Below are 27,069 nucleotides of genomic sequence, written 5' to 3' on the forward strand. Positions count from 1 at the left end.
GCGCGCCCCGCCCCTGCTGGTGACGTGCGGGCCGAGCTTACCGGGCGGGCTCCACCAAGCCTTGTGCTTCCGCGGGCTCCGGGGTCGCCGGGGCTTCGTGGCGCGGGGGTCTGTGCGGGGTTCCGCCTGCTCCCTCACCTTCCCCGTGCGGTCCCGTGGCTTCCCGCTTGGCCTGCGTTCCGCCGGAGACCAGGGAAAGGGTGAGTGTTGGCGGGAGCAGGATGGGACCGGCGGGGAGCGCGCTCCGCTCTCGGGGCCTTGTCTGGGCGGGGGCGGCGCGGGCACGTGCGCGCCCCTCCCCCACCCCGCCGCCCCCGGTGCCGAGGGGGGGAGGCCGCGGGTGAGCGTGGAAAGGAGAGGACCTGGAGGAGGAGCCTGGATCCAGGGAGTGTGTGTGTGTGTGTGTGTGTGTGTGTGTGTGTGTGTGTGTCCGGGGAGTCCCCGAGCGGGAACCCGGAATTTGGGTCTGTGTGGGGGAGGTTCCTTTCCCAGGGGCCCAGCGCTCGCCGAGGGGATGGGGGCCCCGGGAGCCCCCGGAGCCGGAGCTCTCGGGAGGGTGAGCTCGGAGGCCTGTGGTGGTTGGAGACCCGGTTTGGCCCCAGCGTTAGCAAATTGTGGCTTTCCCAGCGGGAGTCCTGGAGTCTCCCTCCAACCTGTCGCCTCTCCCCCCGCCCCCCTCCGCGAAGGATGCGTGGGGTTTGGAAAGGCTGGGGCATTCCAGGAATGCGCCCCGGTTCCGGCGGAGGGGGTGCGGGGCCGCGCGGGCCGCAGGGGGCTCGGGAGAGGGAGTGCTTGGAAGGAGGGCTGCTGCGGTGGGCTGTGGCCAGATTGCAGAAGACAATGAAGTTGATATCATCACATGTTTCCCCTGTTATGAATGTAATTCTGTTAAAAAATAGAAAGCAGAGGAGTAAAGTATCACCAATAAATCTTAGAAGTTTGATCGATGTTTGCTACTATTTTCATCTACGCTTATAACCGAGATTACCTACAATTTTCCATTCCGTTTTCTAGTTATCATGCAAAATGCGATGTAAGTAGTAGTACTCAGGAACATAATTTCCTCTTTTTTTTACATGTTTTTTTTCCTTATTGATTAAGGTATTACATATGTGTCCTTATCCCCCCAATTTCCTCTTTCTTAATAAGCAAGTAGCAAGTATTCATCACAGAAAATTTTAAGAATACAAGCAAAGCGAGAGAAAGTACCCATAGTTTCCCGGTCTACAGAGATTATCATCGCGTGTGTAATTTTTGGCTGTGTATTTTCTTTTCAAAGATAGGAGCAAATGATGCCCTGATTAGGAATTCAGTTTTTATGGGACTCTTTTGAAGGTTTTAAGTAGGATCACAATTCGGCTGCTGTGTGGAGACCAGTTAGGACAGTGGTCGGCAAACTCAGTCAACAGAGCCAAATATCAACAGTACAACGATTGAAATTTCTTTTGAGAGCCAAATTTTTTAAACTTAAACTATATAGGTAGGTACATTGTTATTAACTTAATTAGGGTACTCCTAAGCTGGCCTTTGCTAAAAACATCCTCAATCTGATTGAGGTACGTTCGCTGAGGTCAACCCCTTCCAACTCTCCCATCCACACTCGTCTTGTTTCATCTATCTCCTTTCCGAAAACCGACTTCTGCACATGGGCCACGAAGTTTCAGTCGCGCTGTACGTGCACGCCTGCACGTGGTATTTTGTGGAAGAGCCTCGCTCAAGGGGCCAAAGAGCCGCATGTGGCTTGCGAGCCGCGGTTTGCCGACCACTTGAGTTAGGATGCTGTTTGCAGTACCTTGAACTAGGTCCATGACAGTGGAAATAGAGAAGGGTAGAAAGATTAAAAAGATATCTTGGAGCCCTGGCCTGTGTGGCTCAGTTGGTTGAGTACCGAAGGGTTGCTGGTTCAATTCCCAATGGGGGCACATGCCTGGGTTTTGGGTGATCTCTGGGAGTAGTGGAGGGGGGCTTTGATGTGGGGGTTACTGATTGATGTTTCTCTCTCTCTAAAATAAATTAAAAACATTAACGTTTTTCTTTTCTTTTTTTAAATATATTTTATTGATTTTTTACAGAGAGGAAGGGAGAGGGATAGAGAGTTAGAAACATTGATGAGGGAGAAACATCGATCAGCTGCCTCCTGCACACTCCCCACTGGGTACATGCCCTTGACTGGAATCGAACCCAGGACCCTTCAGTCCGCAGGCCGACACTCTATCTACTGACCCAAACCAGGGTGTCACTTTTGTCTTACGTTTTCCTCTAAGAGTTTTATGTCTTACATTAAAGTCTTAGGTCCTTGCAAAGTTAATTTTTATCTATGGCGTTAGATAAGGGTCTGATTTCATTCTTAAAAAAATTTTTGTAATTGATTTTAAATTAAATTTTATATTTGAATGTGTTTTTATTGACTTGAGTGAGAAACATTGATAAGACAGAAACATCTACTGGTTGCCTCCACACACACCCTGACCATGGTTCGAACCTGCAACCTGGGTATGTGCCCTGACTGGGAATTGAACTGGGGACCTTTCAGTACACAGAATGACACTCAGCCAACTAAGCCACACTGGCCAGGGCTTAATTGATTGTCAGAGAGAGAAAGAGAGAGAGACAATGAGAGAGAGAGACAGACAGAGAAGCAGAGAAACGTCAATTTGTTACTCGACTTAGTTATGCATCATTCATTGGTTGATTCTTGTATGTGTCCTGGCTGAGGATCAAACCCGCAACCTTGGTGTATCAGGAAGATGCTCTAACCAACTGAGCTACTCGGCCGTCAGCACCATTTGTTGAAAGGACAGCTCTTTCCCCCATTGAATGGCCTTGGCATAAGTCATTTGACCATATATTCAAAGGCTTTTTGGGGAGAAGGGGGTCTTGACTTTGGATGGTGGGCACATGGTACAGTATACAGATCTTGTAACAGAAAACCCACACCTGGAACCTGTATAATCATGTTGACCAATGTCACCCCAATAAATTTAATTTTTCAAAAAACGGCTTATTTCTGGTCTCTAGTCTATTCCATTGGTCTCTATATTTGTCTTTATGCCACTACCACACTCTTTTTGTTATTGTTGTTAATCCTTACCCCAGGATACTTTTTTCCATTGTTTCTTAGAGAGAGTAGAAAGGAGGGCAAGATACAGAGAGAAACATCAATGTGAGAGAGACACCCTGACCACCTGGGGTCTGGGATTGGGATCAAGCCTATAACTGAGGTATATACCTTTGGGGACCCTTCAGTCCGCAGGCCAAGGCTCTATCCACTTAGCCAACTGGCCAAGGCCCATATGTCTTACTCTTGGTTACTGTAGCTTTGTAGTAAGTTTTAACATCAGGAAGTGCAAGTCCTCCAGTTTTGTTCTTTTTTATGATTGTTTGGATATTTTGGTGCCTTAAAATTCCATGTGAATTTTAGGATAGGTTTCTCTGCTTCTGCAAAAAGCATCGTTGGGATTTTGATAGGGATCGCATTGAATCTGTAAATGGCTTTGGGTAGTATTGACATTTATTTTTTATTTTAAAATTACAGTAGGTCCTCGGGTTACGTCGGAGATCGTTCCTACGGCGTGACTTAACGTGATTTTCGCCGTAAGTCGGAACCCACCTACATCACTCACATACACAGCAGTAATGAAGTGAAACAATAAGAAAAATTTAAAAGATAACAATTCCTGACCTTTACTTGTGGTAAATAAATAATAAAAAACATAAAGCACATATGTACATATGTTGAAATGACAGAACTTTTTTTTTTATAAATAAGTGGGAGATAGCGATGTAACTACGAAATGACGTACATTGAATCCGATGTAACCCGAGGACTGTCTGTATATATATTTTTTATTTTTTTCAGAGAGGAAGGGAGAGGGAGAGGGAGAGAGAGAGAGAAACATCAATGATGAGAGAGAATCATGGATTGGCTGCCTCCTGCACGCCCCCTACTGGGATGGAGCCTGCAACCCAGACATGTGCCCTTGACTGGAATCGAACCGGAACCCTTCAGTTTGCAGGCCGAAGCTCTATCCACTGAGCCAAACTGGCTAGGGCTAGTATTGACATTTTAACAATATTAAGTCTTCTAATCTATGAACAAGGGATGTGTCTATTTATGTCTTTAATTTCTTTCACCAATATTTTGTCCTTTTCATTGTACAGTTGTTTCACCTCCTTGGTTAAGGTAATCCCTCAGTATTATTTCTGATACTATTGTAAATGAAATTGTTTTTATGGTTTCCTTTTCATAGTTCATTTTTTTAAAAATATATTTTATTGATTTTTTACAGAGAGGAAGGGAGAGGGATAGAGAGTTAGAAACATCGATGAGAGAGAAACATCGATCAGCTGCCTCCTGCACGCCTCCTACTGGGGATGTGCCCGCAACCAAGGTACATGCCCTTGACCCGAATCGAACCTAGAACCCTTCAGTCCCCAGGCCGACGCGCTATGCACTGAGCCAAACTGGTTAGGGCTTTTTTTTCTTTTTTAAAGAGACTGTGAGGTTACGTGGTTCCCCAGGCATGACCAGCAGTGGGAGGTCAGCATGGGTGGACGTGAGGACGTGGGGACAAGGGTATAAGGGGACGTGGGGATGTGAGGGATGTGAGGACGAGGGGACGTGAGGACCCATAGTTCATTTTATATATATTATTTCAGAGAGGAAGGGAGAGGGAGAGACAGAAACCTCAACGATAAGAGCGAATTATTGATTGGCTGCCTCTTGAACACCTCCTACTGGGGATTGAGTTAGCAGTGCAGGCATGTGCCCTGGACTGGAATTGAACCTGGGACCCTTCAGTCCACAGGCCCATGCTCTATCCATTGAGCCAAACTGGCTAGGGCCATAGTTCATTTTTTAAAAATATTTTTTTATTCATTTCAGAGAGGAAGGGAGGAGAGAGAGCTAGTGATATCGATGATGAGAGAGACTCATTGATCGACTGCCTCTTGCAGCCCCATACTGGGATCAAGCCCATAACCCGGACATGGAATTGAACCAGCGACCTTCAAGTTCATAGGTCGAAGCTCAACCACTGAGCCATGTCATCCAGGCTCAGTTCATTTTTCATGTATAGAAATGCAACTGATTTTTTTTTTTATTAGAGAGAGAAGGAAATATCAGTTTGTTGTTCCACTTATTTCTGTGTTCATTGGTTGATTCTTTTTTAAACAAATAACTCCTCCTTTTACTTATTTTTTTTGTTAATCCTCACCCAAGGATATTTTCCCATTGATTTTTTTTTTTTTTTTTTGAGACAGTGGAAGACAGAGGGAAAGACGGAGAGAGAGAAACATTGATGTGTGTGTATTGGTTGCCTCCCACACACGCCCCAACCAGGTCAGGGGATAGAACCTGCAACCATGGTACGTGCCCTTGACCAGAATTGAACCCAGGACTCTTCAGTCCATGATCTGGCATTCTATCCACTGAGCCAAACTGGCTAGGGCATTGGTTGATTCATGTATGTACCCTGAACAGGGATCAAATCTTGACTTGTTGGGATGACGCCCTAACCAACTGAGCTACCCAGCCAGGGTGAAATGCAACTGATATTTGTGTGTTGACTTTGTATTCTGCTACTTTGCTGAATTCATTCTAACAGTTTTTGTGTATGTGATTTTTAGGGTTTTCTACATATTAAGATCATAATAAAATATTTTCATATTCATTTAGTGGATGCACTATAATTTGCTATGGACTATTTCCAGTTTATTATCAAATACATAGAAAGAGGAGAACTAACATTTAAGCAGCCCACGAATGATGTACATCACCCTTCCTTGAGAGTATTTCCTTAGGATAGATTCTCAGGAATACCTGATCCTCCTCTCTTCTCATTTGACCACAGATTTTTATTTGAATCGTCATTGCCACCTCCTTAAATTGCCCTCCCATCTCCCTCCCTTCCTTTAATCCTGGTCCCTTCATTCTGTTTTGTATACTGCTACCAAATGAAGAGTGAACGTTGGTGTACTTTTCCCTCATAGAAAACAAGACTTAAGAAGCAGATTGTTTCTATATCAGCGGTTCTGTGGGTGTTAGAAAAAAAAAGTTTTCAAAGGCTGGAGTACACTTCATGGATGATTTGAAATTTAATTTGATTCTTGAAGGATGAAGTAGCATTTTAGTAAGTGGAGAGAAGGCAGAGGTGAAATATGACCCATTAGAACAGTGGTTCTCAACCTTCCTAATGCCGCGACCCTTTAATACAGTTCTTCATGTTGTGGTGACCCACAACCATAAAATTATTTTCGTTGCTACTTCATAACTGTAATTTTGCTACTGTTATGAATCGTAATGTAAATATTTGATATGCAGGATGTATTTTCATTGTTACAAACTGAACATAAAGCATAGTGATTAATCACAAAAACAATATGTAATTATATATGTGTTTTTCGATGGTCTTAGGCAACCCCTGTGAAAGGGTCGTTCGACCCCCAGGTTGAGAACCGCTGCATTAGAAGGTAATTGTGAGATGTTCAGGCATGTGAACTTTGATGACTGCAGACAAGGAGAGGTAGAACTCATTCTCCTAGACAAGGATTGTTTATTCTGCTTATCTGAAGAGTGAGCTAGGGTTTTACATACATCGGCAATTTTTACCCATTTTGTTTTAGAAAAAATAGTTTATTTGAGATTGTATTATACTCTTTTATTGATGTATAAATCACATGATGTAAAATTCACCATTTTTGTTTTGTATTTTTCTTTATTGATTAAGGTATTAACATATGTGTCCTTATGCTCCCATTGTCCCCCCTCTTCCTCCCCCACTCATGCCCTCACCCCCCTGATGTCTGTGTCCATTGGCTAGGCTTATATGCATGCATACAAGTCCTTTGGTTGATCTCTCCCCCTTACCCCCACCCTCCCCTGCCTTCCCTCTGAGGTTTGATGGTCTGTTTTTGTTCATCAGTTTATGTTGTTCATTAAATTCATAATTTTTAAGTGCACAAAGTATATTCACAAGGTTGTGCAATCATTACAATCTAATTCTGTAAGTTTTCCATCTCCCTAGAAAGAAATCTCGTATCTATTAGCAGTCAATCCCAGTTCCCCCTGGCAACCGTTTTCTGTGTCTATTGATTTCCCTGTTTGTGGACATTTCATATAAATAGAGCCATATAACATGTGACTTTTTGTATCTGCTTAATAATATTTCATTGTATGAGAGAAAGAGGGAGATATATATAGAGAGGTATCAATTGGTTGCCTCCCGCATGTGCTCTGACCAGGGCCAGGAATCAAACCCGTGACCCTTTGGTACAGGTGCCAACATTCTAACCACTGAGACACACCCACCAGGGCTAACCAGCCTTATTGAGGTACAATTTGCATATCACAAACTGCACATATATGAGATGTACAATTTGATAAGTTTGGACATCCTTATACACCTGTGAAACCATTCCCATAATCAAGATAGTGATCATATGCATTATCCCCCAAATTTTTCTTATACCCCTTGGTATCCTTCTCTCCCCCCTCCCTGTCGTTGCCCCTTACCCTGGAAGCCACTGATCAGCTTTCTGTCACTATAGACCAGTTTGCATTTCATATAAATGGGATCATTGTGGAATATACTTTTTTTTAGGCTGGCTTCTTTGACTCGGTATCATTCATGTTGCATTTATCAGTTCATTCCTTTTTATTTACTAGAGGCCCAGTGCACGAGAATTGTGAACTGTGGGGGCGGTCCCTCAGCCCTCAGGGAATGTCTGACTAAAGGCTTAGGCCCGCTCCCCAGACATCCTTAGCGCTGCCACGGAGGTAGGAGAGGCTCCTGCCACCACCGCTGCGCTCACCAGCCATAAGCCCGGCTCCTGCATTGAGCATCTGCCCCCTTGGTGGTCAGTGTGCGTCATAGCGACCGGTTGTTCTGCCATTCGGTCGATTTGCATATTAGCCTTTCATTATTTAAGATAATAGTCTATTGTGTGGATATATCACAATTTGTTTATCCATTCACCTGTTAATGGACATTTAGGTTGTGTCTAGTTTCTGACTAGCACAAATAAAGACAAGTTTTTGTATGGTCATATGCTTTTATTTCTCTTGGGTAAATACTTAGGAGCGGAATAGCTGAGTCATATGGCAGAGTATGTTTAACTGTTTAGGAAACTGCCAAACTGTTTTCCAAAGTGATTGTCCCATTTTTTTATTGTTCCACACTCTTAATTGTGTTCTTTTTAACATACAGAGAAGTAAGAAGAAAACAGAAAGAGACATAAAGATACCTATAATCAACCTCTCAGATTGTTCCTTTTGGCATTTTCCACCCCCCAAATAACTCATGTACATGATTAGAAAATTTAAACATTGTAGTCAGGAATGAAATAAAAAGCAAAACCACTACCCAGAGACAATGATTGTTAATTGTTTTGATCTAGAAAAACACAAACATATACCAGCATCTCTTTGTCTCTTTTTCTTCTGGCTTATAACAGAAGCAATCAAAGTATAGACACTGTTCTGCACCTTGGTTTTTTTCACTTAACAATTTATTTTAGAGGTATTTAAATAGCTTCATTACAGTCTTACAGTACTACCATCAGTTTTGCTAGTGTAATTGTGATAATAGGGAATGGTTTGAGTATAATGTGAAGTTTGTCTGTAAGAAATGCTAGGCAAATGTAGGAAACTACCCTGCCTAACTGAGCCACGGAAGGAATACACAAGCCACACACAGGCATGCACTTCAAATACCTTCCAGCAATCTGTTTACTGCTGTGTAATGAGTCATACCCATCCACATCTGGCGTTACAGATTTCTGTTGATTTCACATTACCCTCCTGCCACTTGACAGTAACTCATAAGCTGCAAACTTTCAGTGCCCACTAACTACTACAGCAAACTTGAAGTCTTTTTCAAGGTTAAGTGCCATGTTTATTTATGTACTAGAGGCCTGGTGTACGAAATTCGTGCATGGGTAGGGTCCCTAGGCCTGGCCAGCAATCAGGGTCGATTAGAGCCTGCCTTTTTTTCATTCCACGCTGCCCCCTGGTGGTCAGCGATGTCATAGCGGGTGATCAAATTCCCGGTTGGTTGAACTCCTGAGGGGACAATTTGCGTATTAGCCTTTTATTATATAGGATTTCTTCACCATTTAGCACACGCAAAATGGCTACCATTACAATTAGACTCCCTTTTTTATGTGATTGGTAAAAATTTTGAGTGTCATACTTTGAAACCTCATTTTTCCCATAAGCCTAGTGATTTTTGTACAATTTTACACAGCATGGTACATTTTAAAAGTGTGTCTGTCACATTATAGAAGAACTGACTTATTCCATGGTATGAACATACATAATTTCTTTACTTTTTAAACTTTTAAAGTTTTGTTTCAAAAAATGGTGATATACATCATATATACTAAAGAGCACATAGATAAGGAAGTATGTTTTAAAGAATAGTGGTAAAGCAGTAAATGACTACTTAGCTCCCACCCAGCTTACAAAATAGTAAATTACTAATATTTTTTAATTTACTGTATGCCCCTCACTGAACATTTTTACTTTTTTGAATAGCTGAAATATTTCATGATAAAATTAAATTTAAAAGTATTAAAAGTCTGTACTTCCCCCTCAACTGGTCTTCCTAATGAATGTTGATTCCCCAGCTGATAGCCCTGCTAGTGCATAAATAGTGTGCACACACATACCGGGGGTAGGAAAATCTGTAAATAGATTTCTGTTTAAGATTAATGTGTATTGGGTTTATTATTGTTACTTTTTATAATCGCTTTGTTGAGATCTAATTCATATGCCATAAAGTTCACTCTGGTAAAGTGTAACATTTAGTTTTTTTGTTTGTTTTGTTTTGTTTTAAATATATTTCTAATGATTTCAGAGCGGAAGGGAGAGGGGGAGAGAGAGAGAAACATCAGTGATGACAGGGAATCATTGATTGACTGCCTCCCACATGTCCCCCACTGGGGATCAAGCCTGCACCCTGGGCATGTGCCCTTGACCAGAATCCAACCTGGGACCCCTCAGTCCGCAGGCCGACGCTTCATCCACTGAGCCAAACCAGCTAGGGCAGTTTTTTTTTTTTTTTTTTTAAGTGTATTCACAAAGTTGTGCAAACATCACTATATCTAATTCCAGAAATTTTTCATTAATAGGTAGATTTTTATTGATGAGTAGATTTTTCAGATTAGGCGGTATTGATCTAAAGAAAAACTAATTTCCTAAGATATCAAAAAATGTTTTAGGCTTTAAGGTGCTGTTTCCTTTATAGAAAGAATCATAGCTCCAGATAGAAAGGCATAACACTGTCCCCATAGGATTTATTGTCCATTTGAAAGCTCCAGCGAAAAGTCCCTATTTAGTGAAGTGTGCAAGATTTGGCTCAGTTTATATAGTCCCAATGACTGTGTCCAAGAGTTTGGCACAATCTTGATCTAGTCCTGTTCTTTTCTCTACAACATAGATATGTAGACGAGTTTTGTTTCCTTTTTGCTTCTCTTGGAAAGAAAACTTTTATGGCTTCACAAATGATACAACAGGATTGTCATATGAGTCAGAACTATCATTTTATAGGATTCCAATGATCTGTACCTGAAAAGGGCTTCAAGTCACTGGAAGATTATATGGCCCCCCTTTTGTAAACTTAAGAATTTACTTGAGCCTAGCCGACATGGCTCAGTGGTTGAGCATTGAACTGTGAACCAGAAGATCACGGCTTGATTCCTGGTCAGGGCACAAGATATGGTTGCGGGCTCGGTCCCTGGTGTGTGGCAAGCAGGAGGCAGCCGATCTGTGATTCTCTCTCTCATCATTGTGGTTTCTGTCTCTCCCTCTCCCTTCCGCTCTGCAATCAATTAAATATATGTGTATGTATGTATAGAAGAATTTACCTGAAATATCTCAAACTCTTATATATCCATTGTTCACTCTTCTAGAAAAATTATGTTGAAGTGATAGGGTAAAGGAAGAGTAATATTTACCTCCCTAGCCGGTTTGGCTCAGTGGATAGAGTGTTGGCCTGCAGACTTAAGGGTCCTGGGTTCGATTCCGGTCAAGGACACACACCTTGGCTGTAGGCACCCGGCCCTGGTTGGGGGCCTGCTGGAGGCAACCAATCGATGTGTCTTTCTCACATTGGTGTTTCTCTCTGTCTCTTCCTTTCCCTTCCACTCTCTCTAAATATCAATTGACAAAATACCTTCGGGTGTGGATTTAAAAAACAAAAAAAAATTACCTAAGGCAAACTTTCCACTGATGAATAGAAGGAGGACATGGATAATTTAGAATAGCTGTTTCATTCTATATATGTATTTTTTTTTTATAATTGATTTTTTACAGAGAGGAAGGGAGAGGGCTAGAGAGTTAGAAACATCGACGAGAGAGAAACATCGATCAGCTGCCTCCTGCACGCCTCCTACTGGGATGTGCCCGCAACCAAGATACATGCCCTTGACCGGAATCGAACCTGGGACCTTTCAGTCCCCAGGCCGACGCTCTATCCACTGAGCCAAATCCGTCAGGGCAGCTGTTTCATTCTAAACTCTTTTTCATACTATTACTTTGTTAGATTATTAGAAACAGAGTACTGGCCTGAATGGATCCTGGGCCTGACCTTTTATAGAGCAACTTTTAGTCTTAAGCCGTTTTGTTTATAATAGAAAAATAGGTGTTTTTACCTGGAAATAGATAATACCTAAATAATGAAACAATACTTTTTTTTTTAATTAAATCTTTATTGTTCAGATTATTACATTTGTTCCTTTTTTTTTCCCCCCCATAACTCCCCTCCTCCCAGTTCCCGCCCCACCCTCCGCCCTCACTCCCCACCCACTGTTCTCATCCATAGGTGCACGATTTTTGTCCAGTCTCTTCCCACATATCCCACACCCCTTTCCCCCCCAAGAATAGTCAGTCCATTCCCTTTCTATGTCCCTGATTCTATTATAATCAACAGTTCATTCTGTTCATCAGATTATTTATTCACTTGATTCTTAGATTCACTTGTTGATAGATGCATATTTGTTGTTCATAATTTGTATCTTTACCTTTTTCTTCCTCTTCCTCTTCTTAAAGGATACCTTTCAGCATTTCATATAATCCTGCTTTGGTGGTGATGAACTCCTTTAGCTTTTCCTTATCTGTGAAGCTCTTTATCTGACCTTCAATTCTGAATGATAGCTTTGCTGGATAAAGTAATCTTGGTTGTAGGTTCTTGGTATTCATCACTTTGAATATTTCTTGCCACTCCCTTCTGGCCTGCAAAGTTTCTGTTGAGAAATCAGCTGACAGTCGTATGGGTATTCCCTTGTAGGTAACTGAGTTTCTTTCTCTTGCTGTTTTTAAGATTCTCTCTTTATCTTTTGCTCTTGGCATTTTAATTATGATGTGTCTTGGTGTGGTCCTCTTTGGATTCCTTTTGTTTGGGGTTCTCCGCGCTTCTTGGACCTGTAAGTCCATTTCTTTCACCAGGTGGGGGAAGTTTTCTGTCATTATTTCTTCAAATAGGTTTTCAATATCTTGCTCTCTCTCATCTTCTGGCACCCCTATAATTCTGATGTTGGTACGCTTGAAGCTGTCCCAGAGGCTCCTTACACTATCCTCGCATTTTTGGATTCTTTTTTCATTTTGCTTTTCCGGTTGGATGTTTTTTGCTTCCTCGCATTTCAAATCATTGACTTGATTCTTGCGCTCCTCTGGTCTGCTGTCGGGCGTCTGTATAATATTCGTTATTTCAGTCCGTGTGTGCTTAATTTCTAGTTGGTTCCCCAATATAAGATCGAGGGTCTTATTAGTTTTCGTGTAGATCTCATTAAGTTTATCGGCAGCTTCTAAACAGTTCTTGAGAGACCTTAAAAGTGTGGTTCTGAACTCTATTTCTTCCATTGACAATTTTGTCCTGTTTCTTTGTCTCCGCATTTTGTTATGCTTCCTTGGTGCACCCCCTAGTGGTCTTTGTTCGCAGTCTTATAGATAAATCTTGATTGTTGTAGCTAATTCCAGGGAGGGTTTGACCTCCAGGCCAAGTGGCTATGAGAATCAGCTGTGTCAGCAGTGAGAGAACTTCTGTCCTCTAGGGAGGTGCTAATCTAGCCTTTGCCTGAGGCTATCCGGCAAATGCCTCTGTGCAGGGCTTGGGCTGGGCGGGTCGCACAGGATCAACAGGGTGGGCCGGAGAGAGCAGTTATGGCGGCTCTCAGTCCTGTCCCAAGGGGCTCTGCCTCTCTGAGTCCCAGCACCCGCTGCAAAGCTCGGAGAGAAAGCTGCACTCGCTCTGACCGAAGCCAGACAGTCCCGCTTCTCCCGTTTGAGTCTGGGTCCCTAAAGACTCGCCCGGATCTGGTGCTCAGAGTCTGCGACTCCCTCCCGATTGAAAACAACAACCGCGCCCTCCGCCGCCAGCCCGCTCCGCGCACTTCGCACCTCAGAATTTGACTTCAGCACTGCGCCTCCTCTGAGTGTCCGTATGCGTTTCTCTTTCCTCCTAGTTGTAGGACTTCCACTCAGCCAGCGTTCCTGTGGTTCTGGGTGATGTCCCTTCCGTTTTTTGGTTTCACTTTTGAAGTAGTTGTTCAAAGCAGCAAACTCCGGCGTTAACCTATGCCGCCATCTTGGTTCTCTACTTTTTTTTTTTTTTTAAATCTTTATTATTAGGAGTGTTACAGATGTTCCTTCTTGTCCCCACTATCCTCTTCCACCTGGTTTCTCTCCTGCCCTAGTCTTCACCACACTATTGTTTGTGTGCATAGGTAATATATATGTTCTTTGGTTAATCTCCTCCCGCCCCCCCCTTCCCTCTGAGTTTTGTCAGTCTGTTCCAAGTTTACATGCCTCTGGTTCTATTTTATTCATCAGTTTATTTTGTTCATTAGATTCCTTATTCATTTGTTTTGATTATTAGATTCAATTGTTGATAGCTATATATTTTTGCCATGTTATTGTTCATATTTTTTTACATTTTCTCCTCCTCCTCCTTCTCCTCCTCCTTCTAGAATAACCTTTTTTTAAATTAAATCTTTATTGTTCAGATTATTACATTTGTTCCTCTTTTCCCCCCCCATAACTCCCCTCCTCCCAGTTCCCGCCCCACCCTGCGCCCTCACTCCCCACCCACTGTCCTCATCCATAGGTGCATGATTTTTGTCCAGTCTCTTCCCGCATCTCCCACACCCCTTTCCCCCCCAAGAATAGTCAGTCCATTCCCTTTCTATGTCCCTGATTCTATTATGATCACCAGATTATTTATTCACTTGATTCTTAGATTCACTTGTTGATAGATGCATATTTGTTGTTCATAATTTGTATCTTTACCTTTCTCTTCTTCTTCCTCTTCTTAAAGGATACCTTTCAGCATTTCATATAATACTGGTTTGGTGGTGATGAACTCCTTTAGCTTTTCCTTATCTGTGAAGCTCTTTATCTGACCTTCAGTTCTGAATGATAGCTTTGCTGGATAAAGTAATCTTGGTTGTAGGTTCTTGGTATTCATCACTTTGAATATTTCTTGCCATTCCCTTCTGGCCTGCAAAGTGTCTGTTGAGAAATCAGCTGACAGTCGTATGGGTATTCCCTTGTAGGTAACTGAGTTTCTTTCTCTTGCTGCTTTTAAGACTCTCTCTTTGTCTTTTGCTCTTGGCATTTTAATTATGATGTGTCTTGGTGTGGTCCTCCTTGGATTCCTTTTGTTTGGGGTTCTCTGCGCTTCCTGGACCTGTAAGTCTATTTCTTTCACCAGGTGGGGGAAGTTTTCTGTCATTATTTCTTCAAATAGGTTTTCAATATCTTGCTCTCTCTCATCTTCTGGCACCCCTATAATTCTGATGTTGGTACGCTTGAAGCTGTCCCAGAGGCTCCTTACACTATCTTCGTATTTTCGGATTCTTTTTTCATTTTGCTTTTCTGGTTGGGTGTTTTTTGCTTCTTCGCATTTCAAATCTTTGCCTTGATTCTTGCGCTCCTCTGGTCTGCTGTTGGGAGTCTGTATAGTATTCGTTATTTCAGTCCGTGTATGCTTAATTTCTAGTTGGTTCTTTATCATAACATCGAGGGTCTCATTAGATTTCTTGAGGATTTCACTACATTTATCAGCAGCTTCTAGACAGTTCTTAAGAGACCTTAAAAGTGTGGTTCTGAACTCAATATCCTCCATTGACAGTTTTGTCCTGTTTCTTTGTCTCCGCATTTTTTATGCTCTCTTGGTGCACCCCCTAGTGGTCTTTGTGCGCAGTCTTGTTGTAGTTAAGCCTTGATTGTTGTCGGCATACCGGGGGGTGATTTGACCTCCAGGCTAACTGGCTATGAGAGTCCACTGTGTCTGCAGTGGGAGAGCTTCTGTGCTGGATCTCTAGGGCGGTGCTAATCTAGCGTTTGCCTGAGGCTATCTGGCAAATGGCTCTGCGCAGGGCTTGGGCGGAGCGGGTCCCCCGGGGATCTACAGGGCGGGCCGGAGCGAGCAGTTATGGCTGCTCTCAGTTCCGTCCCTAGGGGCTCTGCCTCTCAGAGTCCCAGCAACCGCTGCAAACCTCGGAGAGAAAGCTGCCTTCGAGTTCCGACCGAAGCCAGACAGTCCCGCTTCTCCCGTTTGAGTCTGGGTCCCTAGAGACTCGCCCGGATCTGGAGCTCAGAGCCTGAAACTCCCTCCCGATTGAAAACAACAACCGCGCCCTCCGCTGCCAGCCCGCTCCGCGTGCACTCCACACCTTAGTATTTCACTTCAGCACTGCGCCTCCTCTGAGTCTGGGTATGATATTCTCTTTCCTCCTAGTTGTAGAATTTCCACTCAGCCAGCCTTCCTGTGGTTCTGGGCGATGTCCGTTCCGTCTTTTAGTTGTTTTTTGAAGTGGTTGTTCGAGGCAGCAATCTCCGGCGTTAACCTATGCCGCCATCTTGGTTTCTCTCGAAACAATACTTTTTGTATAGCTTTTGTATAGCTCTTGTATAGCTTTTTCATTTTGCTCAGCTCTTAACATGCCGTATTGGGAATGGCCTACATCAGCTGAGTGGCCCACATCAGTTTGACGCTAATGATCAACCTCTGTCAGCTTCCCACCATTCTGGCCCAGTGTAAAATTGTGGTTATTTTTACTTAAAATACCTATTTTTTCCCAATTCTAGATGAGTTGAGGAAAGATTGATTGTGTTGATCAACAAATGAGAGAGTATTCAAACAGTTTTGTGTATAAGACCTGGCTTAGGATAATTAGGATAGAGTTTTTGTCAGTACCAACTGTAATTAAAATCAGAACAGAATCTTCTTTCTTTTAGATTTCCTTTAATCTGAATCTTTCCTATAATAGGTTACTTCAGATAGCTTGTAGTGTGAAAAATAAGCATGATTTTTGGGGGGAAATTAGCTGTATATGTTAACTATATCAATGAGAGATGACAGTTTTATGAGTAATCTTCAAATAGGAAAAAATTCAATTGACATTGAAATACATTTTGATTCTTTTCATTGGACTTCTTTATGCCTAATGATTTTTCTCAGTCTGATATTAAAATGGATGTACATTCTTAGCATACACATTGAACAGTCTTTGGGAAGCTTAGATGGTGTTGGAATAAAATCTGCTGCTATTTTTTTTTTCTTTTTAATCCTCATCCGAGGATATTTTTCCGTTCATTTTTAGGGAGAGTAGAAGAGAGAGGGAAGACAGAAACACATCGATTGGTTGCCTCCTGCATGAGCCCCAACCAGGGTCCGGGCTAGGGAGGAGCCTGCAACCAAGGTACCAGTCCTTGACTGGAATTGAACCTGGGACCCTTTGGTCTGCAGGCCAACGCTCTATGCACTGAGCCAAACTGGCTAGGGCTGCTGCTATTTTTTAAAAAATATATTTTTATTGATTTCAGAGAGGAAGGGAGAGGGAGAGAGAGCTAGAAACACCAGTGATGAGAGAGAATCACTGATCAGTTGCCTCCTGCATGATCGGGGATCGAGCCTGCAAGCCAGGCAAATGCCCTGGCCAGGAATTGAACCGTAACCACCTGGTTCATAGGTCAATGCTCAACCACTGAGCCACACCAGCAAGGCCCTGCTGCTATTTTTTTTTTTAATATATTTTATTGATTTTTTACAGAGAGGAAGGGAGAGAGACAGAGAGTCAGAAACATCGATGAGAGAGAAACACCGATCAGCCGCCTCCTGCACATCCCCCACCCGGGATGCGCCCGCAACCCAGGCACACACCCTTGACCGGAATCGAACCTGGGACCCCCCAGTCCGCAGGCTGACGCTCTATCCACTGAGCCAAAACGGTTTCGGCTTTTTTTTTTCCTGCTGCTATTTTTAATTTGCAAAATTCAGGGGTTAGCAAAAGAAGGGTTATAGTTGTTCGTATGGAAAATAATGCAATAATTAATAAATAAAAGAATAAGCTTTTATTCTTTTTATCACAACTGTAAACCTACTTTTGCCTTCCCCTGTATGATTCATGATATGGATCATATGTATTTAGATTACTAACAAGCAGTTGCATTGTGTTCTTAAAGGTCCAACATTAAATGTGTGTAGTACACATTACCTTGCTTCTGGATCTACTTTGTTTATTGCTGCAGTAATACCTTCTAGTTATGGTGTACTATTCTTTTAATACCCTGCTGGAAAGGAATTGTAATCTGTAGTCACAAATGAAAAACATGTCTGTCATTTTCCTCTGAGGATACCTTTAGACCACATCTCCATAGGTTTAGATATATTATTGTTAACTTTTCAATAGTCTGTTCTTTTAATTTTCTCTTTGAGTCATGAATTATTTAGAATATCATATTTTCCATATCATAGTGAGTTTTTGTTAATAATTTCATAATTTAATTTTATTAGGATCAGAGAATATAACTTTCACATTTTCTAATTATTGAGGCTTTCTTCATATTCTGTTATATGATTTAATTTTAATGAAGTTTTATAAATATTTCAAATGGATTATTTCATGCTGCGTTCATAGTTGTATGTATCTGTTAAATCTGGCTTCTTAATCACATCTATGTTACCTGTATATTTATCTGTTGTTATCTTGGTCTTTTAAATTTCTGAGAGAGATGTATTCAGATTCTATTATAATGGTGCTTTTCTTAAATCCTCCTTATATTTCTGCTTTGTTTTGTATTTTGTATATTTTGACACTATGTTGTTTGGTGTATAGGTTATGATATATCTTTGTGATTGTGCCTTTTAATAGTAGCAGTCATTATTAAGTGTTTTCTTTGCCTTAAATTATTGTCTGTTATTAATCTTGCTAAGCCTGCTATCTTTTTGTTTGCACATGCCTGTGTATAACTTTGCATATCTCTTTTGTTTTAATATGTTTGTATTGATTTCAGAGAGGAAGGGGGAGAGAGAGGGAGAAGCATCAGTGATGAGAGAGAATCATTGATCTGCTGCCTCTTGCACACCCCGTACTGGGGATCAAGCCTGCAACCCAGACATGTACCTTGACCGGTAATCGAATTGTGACCTCCTGGTTCATGGGTTGATGCTCAACCACTGGCCAGACATTTTTGCACGTCTCTTTATTTTAAAGTTAGCCATAGTGCTTTTGAAGTTGTAGCAATATAAACAAATAGATTTGTAAGTATAGTATTGTGGAAAGCATGATGAAAGCTAGTGTAAACTAGTAGTGATAGTCCCTGTGGATATTTATATTTTATCATGTATTTTAGTTAGCCATTAATTTATTCATCAAGTAGTTTATTGAGACCTTACAGGAACTGTGTAGGGGAAAGATAGGGAGAGCTGTATTGGAAGGTATGATCTGGGAAGGCTTTCTCTGATAAGGTGGACATTTGAGTTGGGATCTGGTAAAACTAACCTAGGGGAAGAGCATTCCAGAGAGAAGGAACCTTAAGTCCAAAAACCCTAAGGAAAGATTGAGGTGTATTTGGGGAACAGAAAGAAAACCAGTATGTCTGAATGTTAATGATGAAGAATGGAGAGGAAGGCTGGACCCAATTCATGTATGATCTTGTAGGTCATGTGAAAGAGAGTGATTTTATTCTAAGTGTTAGGCGAAGCAATTGAAGATTTCAAGCAGGGATGACATGATCAGATATATATTTTTATAGTCCTAAACTGAGGTATAGTGAAATACACAAACAGTTGAAATACACAGATTTTAAGTGTATGGTTGGATGAGTTTTCACGATTTCATATTACCCATGTAACCCACTCCATTATTAAGATATAAAATATTTCTATCACCCCAGAATGATCCTTATTCCTCTTCCCAATCAGTCTCCACCACCAGCACCCCACTACTATTCTCATTTCATTCACCAAAGATAAATTTGCTTCAGAATTTCATATAAGTGGAATCATTTTATACACTCTTTTATGTCTGGCTCTTTTACTTACCATAATGATTTTGAAATTCATTCCTGTAGTTGCTTGGATAAGGAGTTCATTGGGTATACCACAGTTTGTTTGCCCATTCTGTTTTGGATTTTGTAGATATTTTTTAAATGTCTCTTTGGCTAATAGAGGAGAATGGTTGCAGATTCTCTCATTCAAATATTTGATAAAAAAAACACTGGTTGTCATGTTAACAAAGGGGAAAATATTTTGAGGGAAGTGAAGACTATAGAAACAGGGCCAAAGAATTATAGAAACCATTATTAACATCGTAGAAACATTTGTCTATATGGAAGCAGATGGAAAATGATTGTTCTGCTCCTCCCTATTCCCCTTTTTAAATCAGATGGGCAAAGTTGTCTTGAATGAGAGCACAAAATCCAGTGATTCTAATGAGATTCAAATGCCATAAAGATCATAGAATTTTAAATAAATTGTTATTGATTTCAGAGAGGAAGGGAGAGGGATAGAAACATCAATGATGCGAAAGAATCATTGATTAGCCCTAACCAGTTTGGCTCAGTGGATAGAGCGTCGGCCTGCAGACTGAAGGGTCCCAGGTTCGATTCCTGTCAAGGGCATGTGTCGAGTAAGACTCCCTCCATGTTCTGCGTGGAGTAGGGTTCGATATCTGAAAGAGGAGCCGCACAACAAATGAGAGAAAAAGACCCGAGATAATTTTGCAATATTGGGGGACCAGGCGGCAAGTCCCGAAGGACTTCCCCGTGCTCAGGCTTCACCAAGCTTTTTTTGATCTGGGATGCCCCCATAGCATAGCCCTTAGGCAGGTGACCCCCTAGTAACAAGCAGACTAGCCCATCAGCAAGGATTTACATAATAATAAATGGGGGAGTAGTTTCAGCTACCACTGTCTGGACAAACAGAGGTGGTGCCTAGCTCTGAGCTTTGCTAGGGCTTCAAAGGCACCCAGCCTTGGGGGGGTTCTCTGTCTATGCTTATCAGATAGTGAAGGCAATAAACAGTTTCCCACAGGCATGTATCTTGGTTGCTGGCACATCCCAGCAGGGGGTGTGCAGGAGACAGCTGATCGATGTTTCTCTCTCTCATAGATGTTTCTAACTTTCTATTCTCTCCCTTCCTCTCTAAAAAAATCAATAAAATATATTTTTTTTAAAAGAATCATTGATTAGCTGCCTCCTGTATGCCCCCTACTGGGGATCGAGCCTGCAACCCTGGCATTTACCCTGACTGGGAATCAAATCCTGACCTCCTGGCTCAACCACTGAGCCACACCAACCGGGCGATCATAGAATTTTATATTGAGAAGATACCTCACATAGTACATAGCAAATTTTTCAAGGACCTCCTTCCCCTAAGAATTGGCCACCTTGTAAGCTATGTCTGCAAGACAGGGTTCTAGGACTAAATTCTAGGTTTTCTCTGACATGAGAACTAAAACATTTTACTAAGAATATCTAGTGACTATGTATTACCTAATTTTTATGTTTTTAATTATGTAATTTTTTAAAAATTATTTTTCTCTTGGAGTTTATTTCAAAATATAGAATATTAAAAGGTTTTGGTCTTCAACCTTTTTTAAAAATCCAGACTAGTTTATGTTATTTGAATAGGTGTGATACAGGCTAGTTTTGCTTTTTTACATTATACATGGGAAAAATGTGTATTTTTTAAGGTCAACTGGACAACATTTACTGTTTATAATGAGGCTGTTTCAATGAGATGAAAATTTTAAATTACAGGAATGAATATTACAGATATTTCTGTATTTGTATTAGTATTTGACTCCATGGTATGGAGAAAGTCCTTTCTCACAGACAAATTATAAACAGTAAGATTTTTTTAACAGTTCACAGTAACATTTCAGTATTCTTTTTTATTTCATTTTATTTAAAACCTAAAAAGGATTAGTAGGACATTTTGTTTCAGAGTTGAATCTGAAAATATCTAACAACTGTTCACATTTCCTTTTCATAAATCTTGAAACCAGACAAGAAGAATCCAAAAATTCATATTGCCATGGTTTGTTACACATTCCATTCACTTATTTATTACATCATGATGATAGCATGCTTCAGCATACGTGCCTAGCCTTAGCTAGCATATACTTGAATGTAGCATGTGTATACTTTAGTATTCTTGCTAGACTGAAGCAGACCTGACTTATTTAAACACTAGAGGCCCGGTGCACAAAAATTTGTGCACTGGGGTGGGGGGATCCCTCAGCCCGGCCTGCGCCCATTTTCAGTCCAGGACCCCTTGGGGGTCCACCTGTCGACTTAGGCCCACTCCCCGGGGGATCAGGCCTAAGCTTGCAGTCAGACATCCTTCTGGCAGCCAGGGAGCCCTCGGGGGATGTCCGACTAAAGGCTTAGGCCCCCAAGGGAGCTGTGATGAGGAAGCTGGGGTGATAGAGGAGCCACGCTGTCCTGCCCTGGGTCAGGTCGCACACGGGACAACCAGGCGGGCCGGCTGATCGCTGCTGCCCGCCCAGCCGCCCTGGGTCAGGTCGAACATGGGACGCCCGGGTGGGCCGGTGGATCGCTGCTGCCCCGCCCGGCCACCCCGGGTTGGGTTGCACACGGGACGCCTAGGCGGGCAGGCGGATCGCTGCTGCCCCACCCAGCCACCCCGGGTCGGGTCACACATGGGACGCCTGCCGCCCCAGGTCACAAATAGTAGGTCCGGATGGCGATGGGGCAGGCGGGATGGCGCTGACCCGCCCTGCCTGCAGTATGCAAATTAGCCACCGTCTTTGTTGGTGGTTAATTTGCATATCACGCTGATTAGCCAATGGGAGGCATAGTGAAGGTACAGTCAATTACCATGTTTGTCTATTATTAGATAGGATGGTCAGTACACTCCTAAATCTTCCGATAATGTTTATCGGAAGCTCAAGTCTATGCCCAAAGATGGCAGAAGGTTGCTTACAAGGGCTGCGTGAAATAGGAATTACCTTGGCTGAACAAGTTAACTCACTGGTGGTTTCTTCCTTACTTACCCAACCCCTCCACTACCAAATCCTTCCCTTTTTCCTCTTCTATTTCCCCAGCTTCAGAGCAAAAGTTAAAAGAGAGGTTTTGCTTCATTCCTTAAGTGAGAGTAAAATAAAGTACTGTTTTCTTCAAGAAACCCCAACCTTTCTGAGGAATAACCACTGTAATCTTGAGATTACTTGAGGGGTGGTGGGAAGAGAATATGCAGATTATGAGCTCCATGGAATGGGTTAGTGAAGATGATACTGGACTCACTCATCTTCACAGGTAGTCCATAAGACTCTTGGAAAACTGGAAGACAGGTGGTCTCTAAGGAAATGGTATGATGCAGAAACACATTTGGAGATCTGCTGGGTTGTCTCTGCCTCCGATTTTAGATTTGTCTGAGAGTAAGAGTGTTATTTTTTTTTTTCTTATTTGCATTAAGGAAAAAGGAATGGGGTTTATTGATTTTTTTAAAGAATGTATTCTTCATAAACTGTCCCAGAATTTCACTAGAAATTCTTAGTGACAATTTGTCTAAAACTAGTTGCAGACCAAATGGAGAAGGCTAAAAGAAAAGAATAAGACTTTACTCTCACTTTTTATAAGCTCTAAAAACGGAAAATAATAGATTCAGGGTCTCTATAAAAATAAAGACATTTATATTCTGAATTAGAGCAGGTTAGGTAATGATGGTGAATAACATTAAATGGCTTGATTAAATATGTTTATTAACACTGAAGTTTTTAAAACATTTTAAAGCTTAGGGCTATTATGCACAATAACAGTTATAGGGAAAATGTTCTCTTAAATCCAGGATTTACATATACATATATCAGTACATGAGTCTGACACCTGAATCAAGTGAGTCTGTCTCTGGGATGGGTGAAAGAACTGAACTAAGAGCTGAGAGACTTCTTTTTTTTAAAGAATAGATTTTTTTTTAAATTCTCACCTGAGGATGTTTATTGATAAGAGAGAGAGAGGAGAGAGAGATGGGAAAGAAACATTGGTCCATTGCCTCCTGTACACTCCCCCACTCGGTAGTGAACCTGCTACCTAGGTATGTGCCCTGACCAGGAATTGAACCCACTTTTTTGGTGTATTGGACATGCTCCAAACGGAGCCACCCAGCCGGGCAAGAGACATTTAAATTGTTATTTCTGTTAACTTTGAGTGAATAAAAAATAAATATTTTTGAGTTAACATTTCATCTTCATTAATTTTATTTTGAAACTTTGTATTACCTCAATAAATACTCATTGTATTTTTGTCTTTGGTTAGGTACATAATCTCTGTTAGTGATAGAGCAGAGGTTTGGAAATCAGAGAACTCTTCTTGGTTTTTTTTATGTCATAGATTAATACTAAGGGGCAACTCATGTAACCACCCTGGAGCAGTTTCTTTTTTTTGTATGTCAGTAGAAGCTGGCTGCCCAATAAGGAGCCACTAGCCATGGTTGGTTATTGAACCTTTGAAATGTGGCTACTCTAAATCGAGATGTGCTCTCAGTTTAAAATACACACTGGATTTTAAAGACTTAGTACAAAGATAAGAATGTAAAAAGTATCTTATTGCTAATTTGTTTACATTGATTACATTACTGGAATGATAATATTTTGGGTATATTGGTTGAATGAAATACATTATTAAAATTATTTTCCCTCTTTTAAATGTGGCTGCTAGGCCCTGGCTGGTTTGCTCAGTTGGTTAGAGCATCATCCTGATGCATCAATGTTGTGGGTTTGATCCCTGGCCAAGGCACATACAAGAATAAACCAATGAATGCATCATTGGGTGGGACAGCAAACTGATCTCTCTCTCTCTCTCTCTCAAATAAATAAATAAATAAGGCTGCTAGAAGATACTAAATTTGTTTGTGGCACACATTATATTTATTTTGGATAGTGCTGGTCTGGACAGCATATACTACAATGACTTATGAAATGTTAATAAATGCTCAGTGAAACACAGTTTGGAAGAGGAGCAGTGTATAGTAGAACTTTTTGCAATGATATAATTCTTCTATGTCTTTGCTTATAGTAGTAGCTACTAGCCACTGATGACTATTGAGCACGTAAAATGTAGCTAGTTCTGAAATACGAAATATTGAAACTGAATTCTAAATTTTATTTAATTTTAATTAACTTTAAATAGCCATGTGTGAGTAGTGGCTCATATATCAGGACAATGCAATCTAGAAGATTTATTGGACTTTACTATAAGTTTATACAGCTTATTATGAGTAATAATAAACTATCAGTAACAATATTTATTGAGTACCTGTTCTGTAGTAGGTATTGTGTAAGTACCAGAGAGAGGATTTACATAATAATTTTTTTATTGAGACTAACTATATTGCTCATATTTTGTAATATGCTTGATGCATTATGAATTTTAAGATAATGTGTAGGCTTACCATGTTTTCATTCAAGTCTGTTTTTTTTTCCTTTCCTTTTCCTTACGATGTCCTTCTGTGAAAGCCTGGCCCTTTAAAAAGTCTGAACAGTGTGCTGCCTTGTTAAAGGATTTTCTCTTGGAAGGAAATCCATGCTTTGTAACAGATGATGATCAGCATGATGATTTTTTTATTAAACTTTTGAAGTTGAGTCTTGGGATTGAGAGGGATATGTACGTACTTACACTGACTTTTAAGTGTCAGTATTTATTCCCTTTGTATGTGTGTACACATATATTTATAAGTACTAGTACCCAGCTGTGTTATTAATGAATTAATTTATTATTGCTTCACAGTGAAGAACGGATGTCATCATGTCTGGAATCAAGCGAACAATTAAAGAAACTGACCCTGATTATGAGGATGTATCTGTGGCTCTTCCAAATAAGCGGCATAAAGCAATTGAGAATTCAGGTAGAAATTCAGCTACATTAGGAAATTATGTGTGTTTTTTTTGTTGGCACATGCTAAAATGAAATGCATTTCCACTGTTGTATATAATTTGAAGAGGCTTGTGAGAGGGATAACTAAGTGCTCTGTTTAATAGTAATACACCATGTGTGGCATAAAAGATAGGAACAATCAGGTAGACTCTGAAGCATCAGTAATGAGACAGGCTGTAAGTTTTAGTCATTATTATATGTTAGGTGTAATCATAAAGTTTTATATAAGCTATGTGTACTACAGTGTGGTGTCATGTGAGATGATTATAGGTGGTACATGGATTCAGGTTTTTTTTATATTAATAGTTATATATTATTTTAATATCTATAGAAAACGATGATGGTCTCATGAGACTTGTAGTTGCATGACTACTGTTGCTAAGGATAAGGCTAAAATTATTTAAAAATATTATTTAATTATATGTTTCACGTGGTTCTCAGATCTGGTAGGTATCTTGAAGGTGGTATATGAATGATGGAAATTTGGGAAACATTGATCTAGTTTACCTCTGCACATAGAGGATAGTAGTTCAGGCTATAGTAGTAGTAGTAGTAGTTGTAGTAGTATAGATAGTAGTATAGATAGTAGTTCAAGAGCATTAAATTACTTGCTCAAGATCATATAATTAGTAGTTCTAAGTTGAAGAGTAGATCATCAATTAAGTGTCTGTAATTACCCAGAATGTTTTAAGCTATTTTTTAAAATGGAGCTAAATTTTGAGTTTTCAAAACAAATTACTATTGAAATTTATTATTGTTCATTTAAATGATAAATCTATGTAAGTTAATACTTATTGCTGAGTAAAGAAGACATCAAAGTCATAAAAAGGTGTTGCAGCTCCAACAAAGATGAAGACCCCTAGAGTTTAAGTAGTAAATTCCTGTCTCTGTAAGTGCAGTCAAGTCATACTGTATCCTCCACCAAAGTCTTTGTAGAGCAAAAATTACCAAATCTAATTCCAAATAATGAAAACATTTCACTGCAACCCCCCCATTCAGTAGTAATTTTATTTACAAGGAAATGTTGTTTCCTTTTAGAAACAAACAAATGTGAAAAGTATCATGCAACTCAAATGTATCACGTGACATAACTTTTTTTAAAATATATTTTTATTGATTTCAGAGAGGGAGGGAGAGGGAGAGAGAGATAGAAACATCAGTGATGAGAGAGAATCATCAATTGCTTGCCTCCTGCACACCCTATACTTGGGATTGAGCCTGCAACCTGGGCATATGCCCTGACCAGGAATTGAACCATGACCTCCTGGTTCATAGGTCGACACTCAACCACTGAGCCACACCAGCCGGGCAACATAACTTTTTAAAAATAAAAATGAGAATAGGGAAAACTGAATGTTTTAGTAAACGTCATAATTTCAATTTAATCTAGTTTAAATTCCCAAGCACTGAGCCTGAGCAGGGATACTTTTTTGTTATTGAGTCACAATTTGCTATTCTTCCTCTTGATGTTCATATCCTACCTAATTCCCAATCATATTTTTCAGAATTTTCTCAAAGTAGATTTGGTAGGATCCTTCCTTTCCCTGTATTTTATTGTGTTTGTTGTTGTTTTTACTTATTCCATGAAAGAGATAATTTAGAAGAGTTTCTTTTTGAGGAGCTTATAATAAAATAGCATACAGTGATCATTGTCTCTAGGGAGACTTTCAGTCTCTGCTGGTTTCTGTACACAAGGTTTGTATAAAGGATATATACAGTAATACTAGAAAATATTCTTTACCTCAAATATGAGAAAAATTGGTCATTTGCCTTTATGCAGACATCTATAAGAATGTTTATATCATTACTAGTTTTAAATTGCCAATTTAATGGCTTATTTTATGGGGAGAAAGTGACATGGGTAATCACGGGTTCCAAATTTTCTCTGT

The 27,069-nt window shown here is 40.7% G+C and overlaps 1 protein-coding gene across 10 annotated transcripts in view; it reads left to right on the forward strand.

Annotated features, from left to right (window-relative positions):
• YEATS2 (YEATS domain containing 2) overlaps positions 1–27,069 on the forward strand; it is a 103,625-nt gene continuing 76,556 nt past the window's right edge. For 5 of the 10 annotated variants that reach the window (XM_059687168.1, XM_059687172.1, XM_059687169.1 and 2 more), the window contains exons 1-2: positions 2–200; positions 25,034–25,151. In XM_059687168.1, the coding sequence (XP_059543151.1) occupies positions 25,052–25,151 (100 nt within the window). In that variant the 5' untranslated portion in view covers positions 2–200; positions 25,034–25,051. Of the gene's footprint in view, positions 201–25,033; positions 25,152–27,069 lie in introns of all 10 variants that reach the window. The other 5 variants (XM_059687177.1, XM_059687176.1, XM_059687175.1 and 2 more) reach the window with 2 other exon arrangements.

The sequence above is a fragment of the Myotis daubentonii genome, chromosome 3 (genome assembly GCF_963259705.1).
Source record: "Myotis daubentonii chromosome 3, mMyoDau2.1, whole genome shotgun sequence".
NCBI classification, from domain to species: domain Eukaryota; kingdom Metazoa; phylum Chordata; class Mammalia; order Chiroptera; family Vespertilionidae; genus Myotis; species Myotis daubentonii.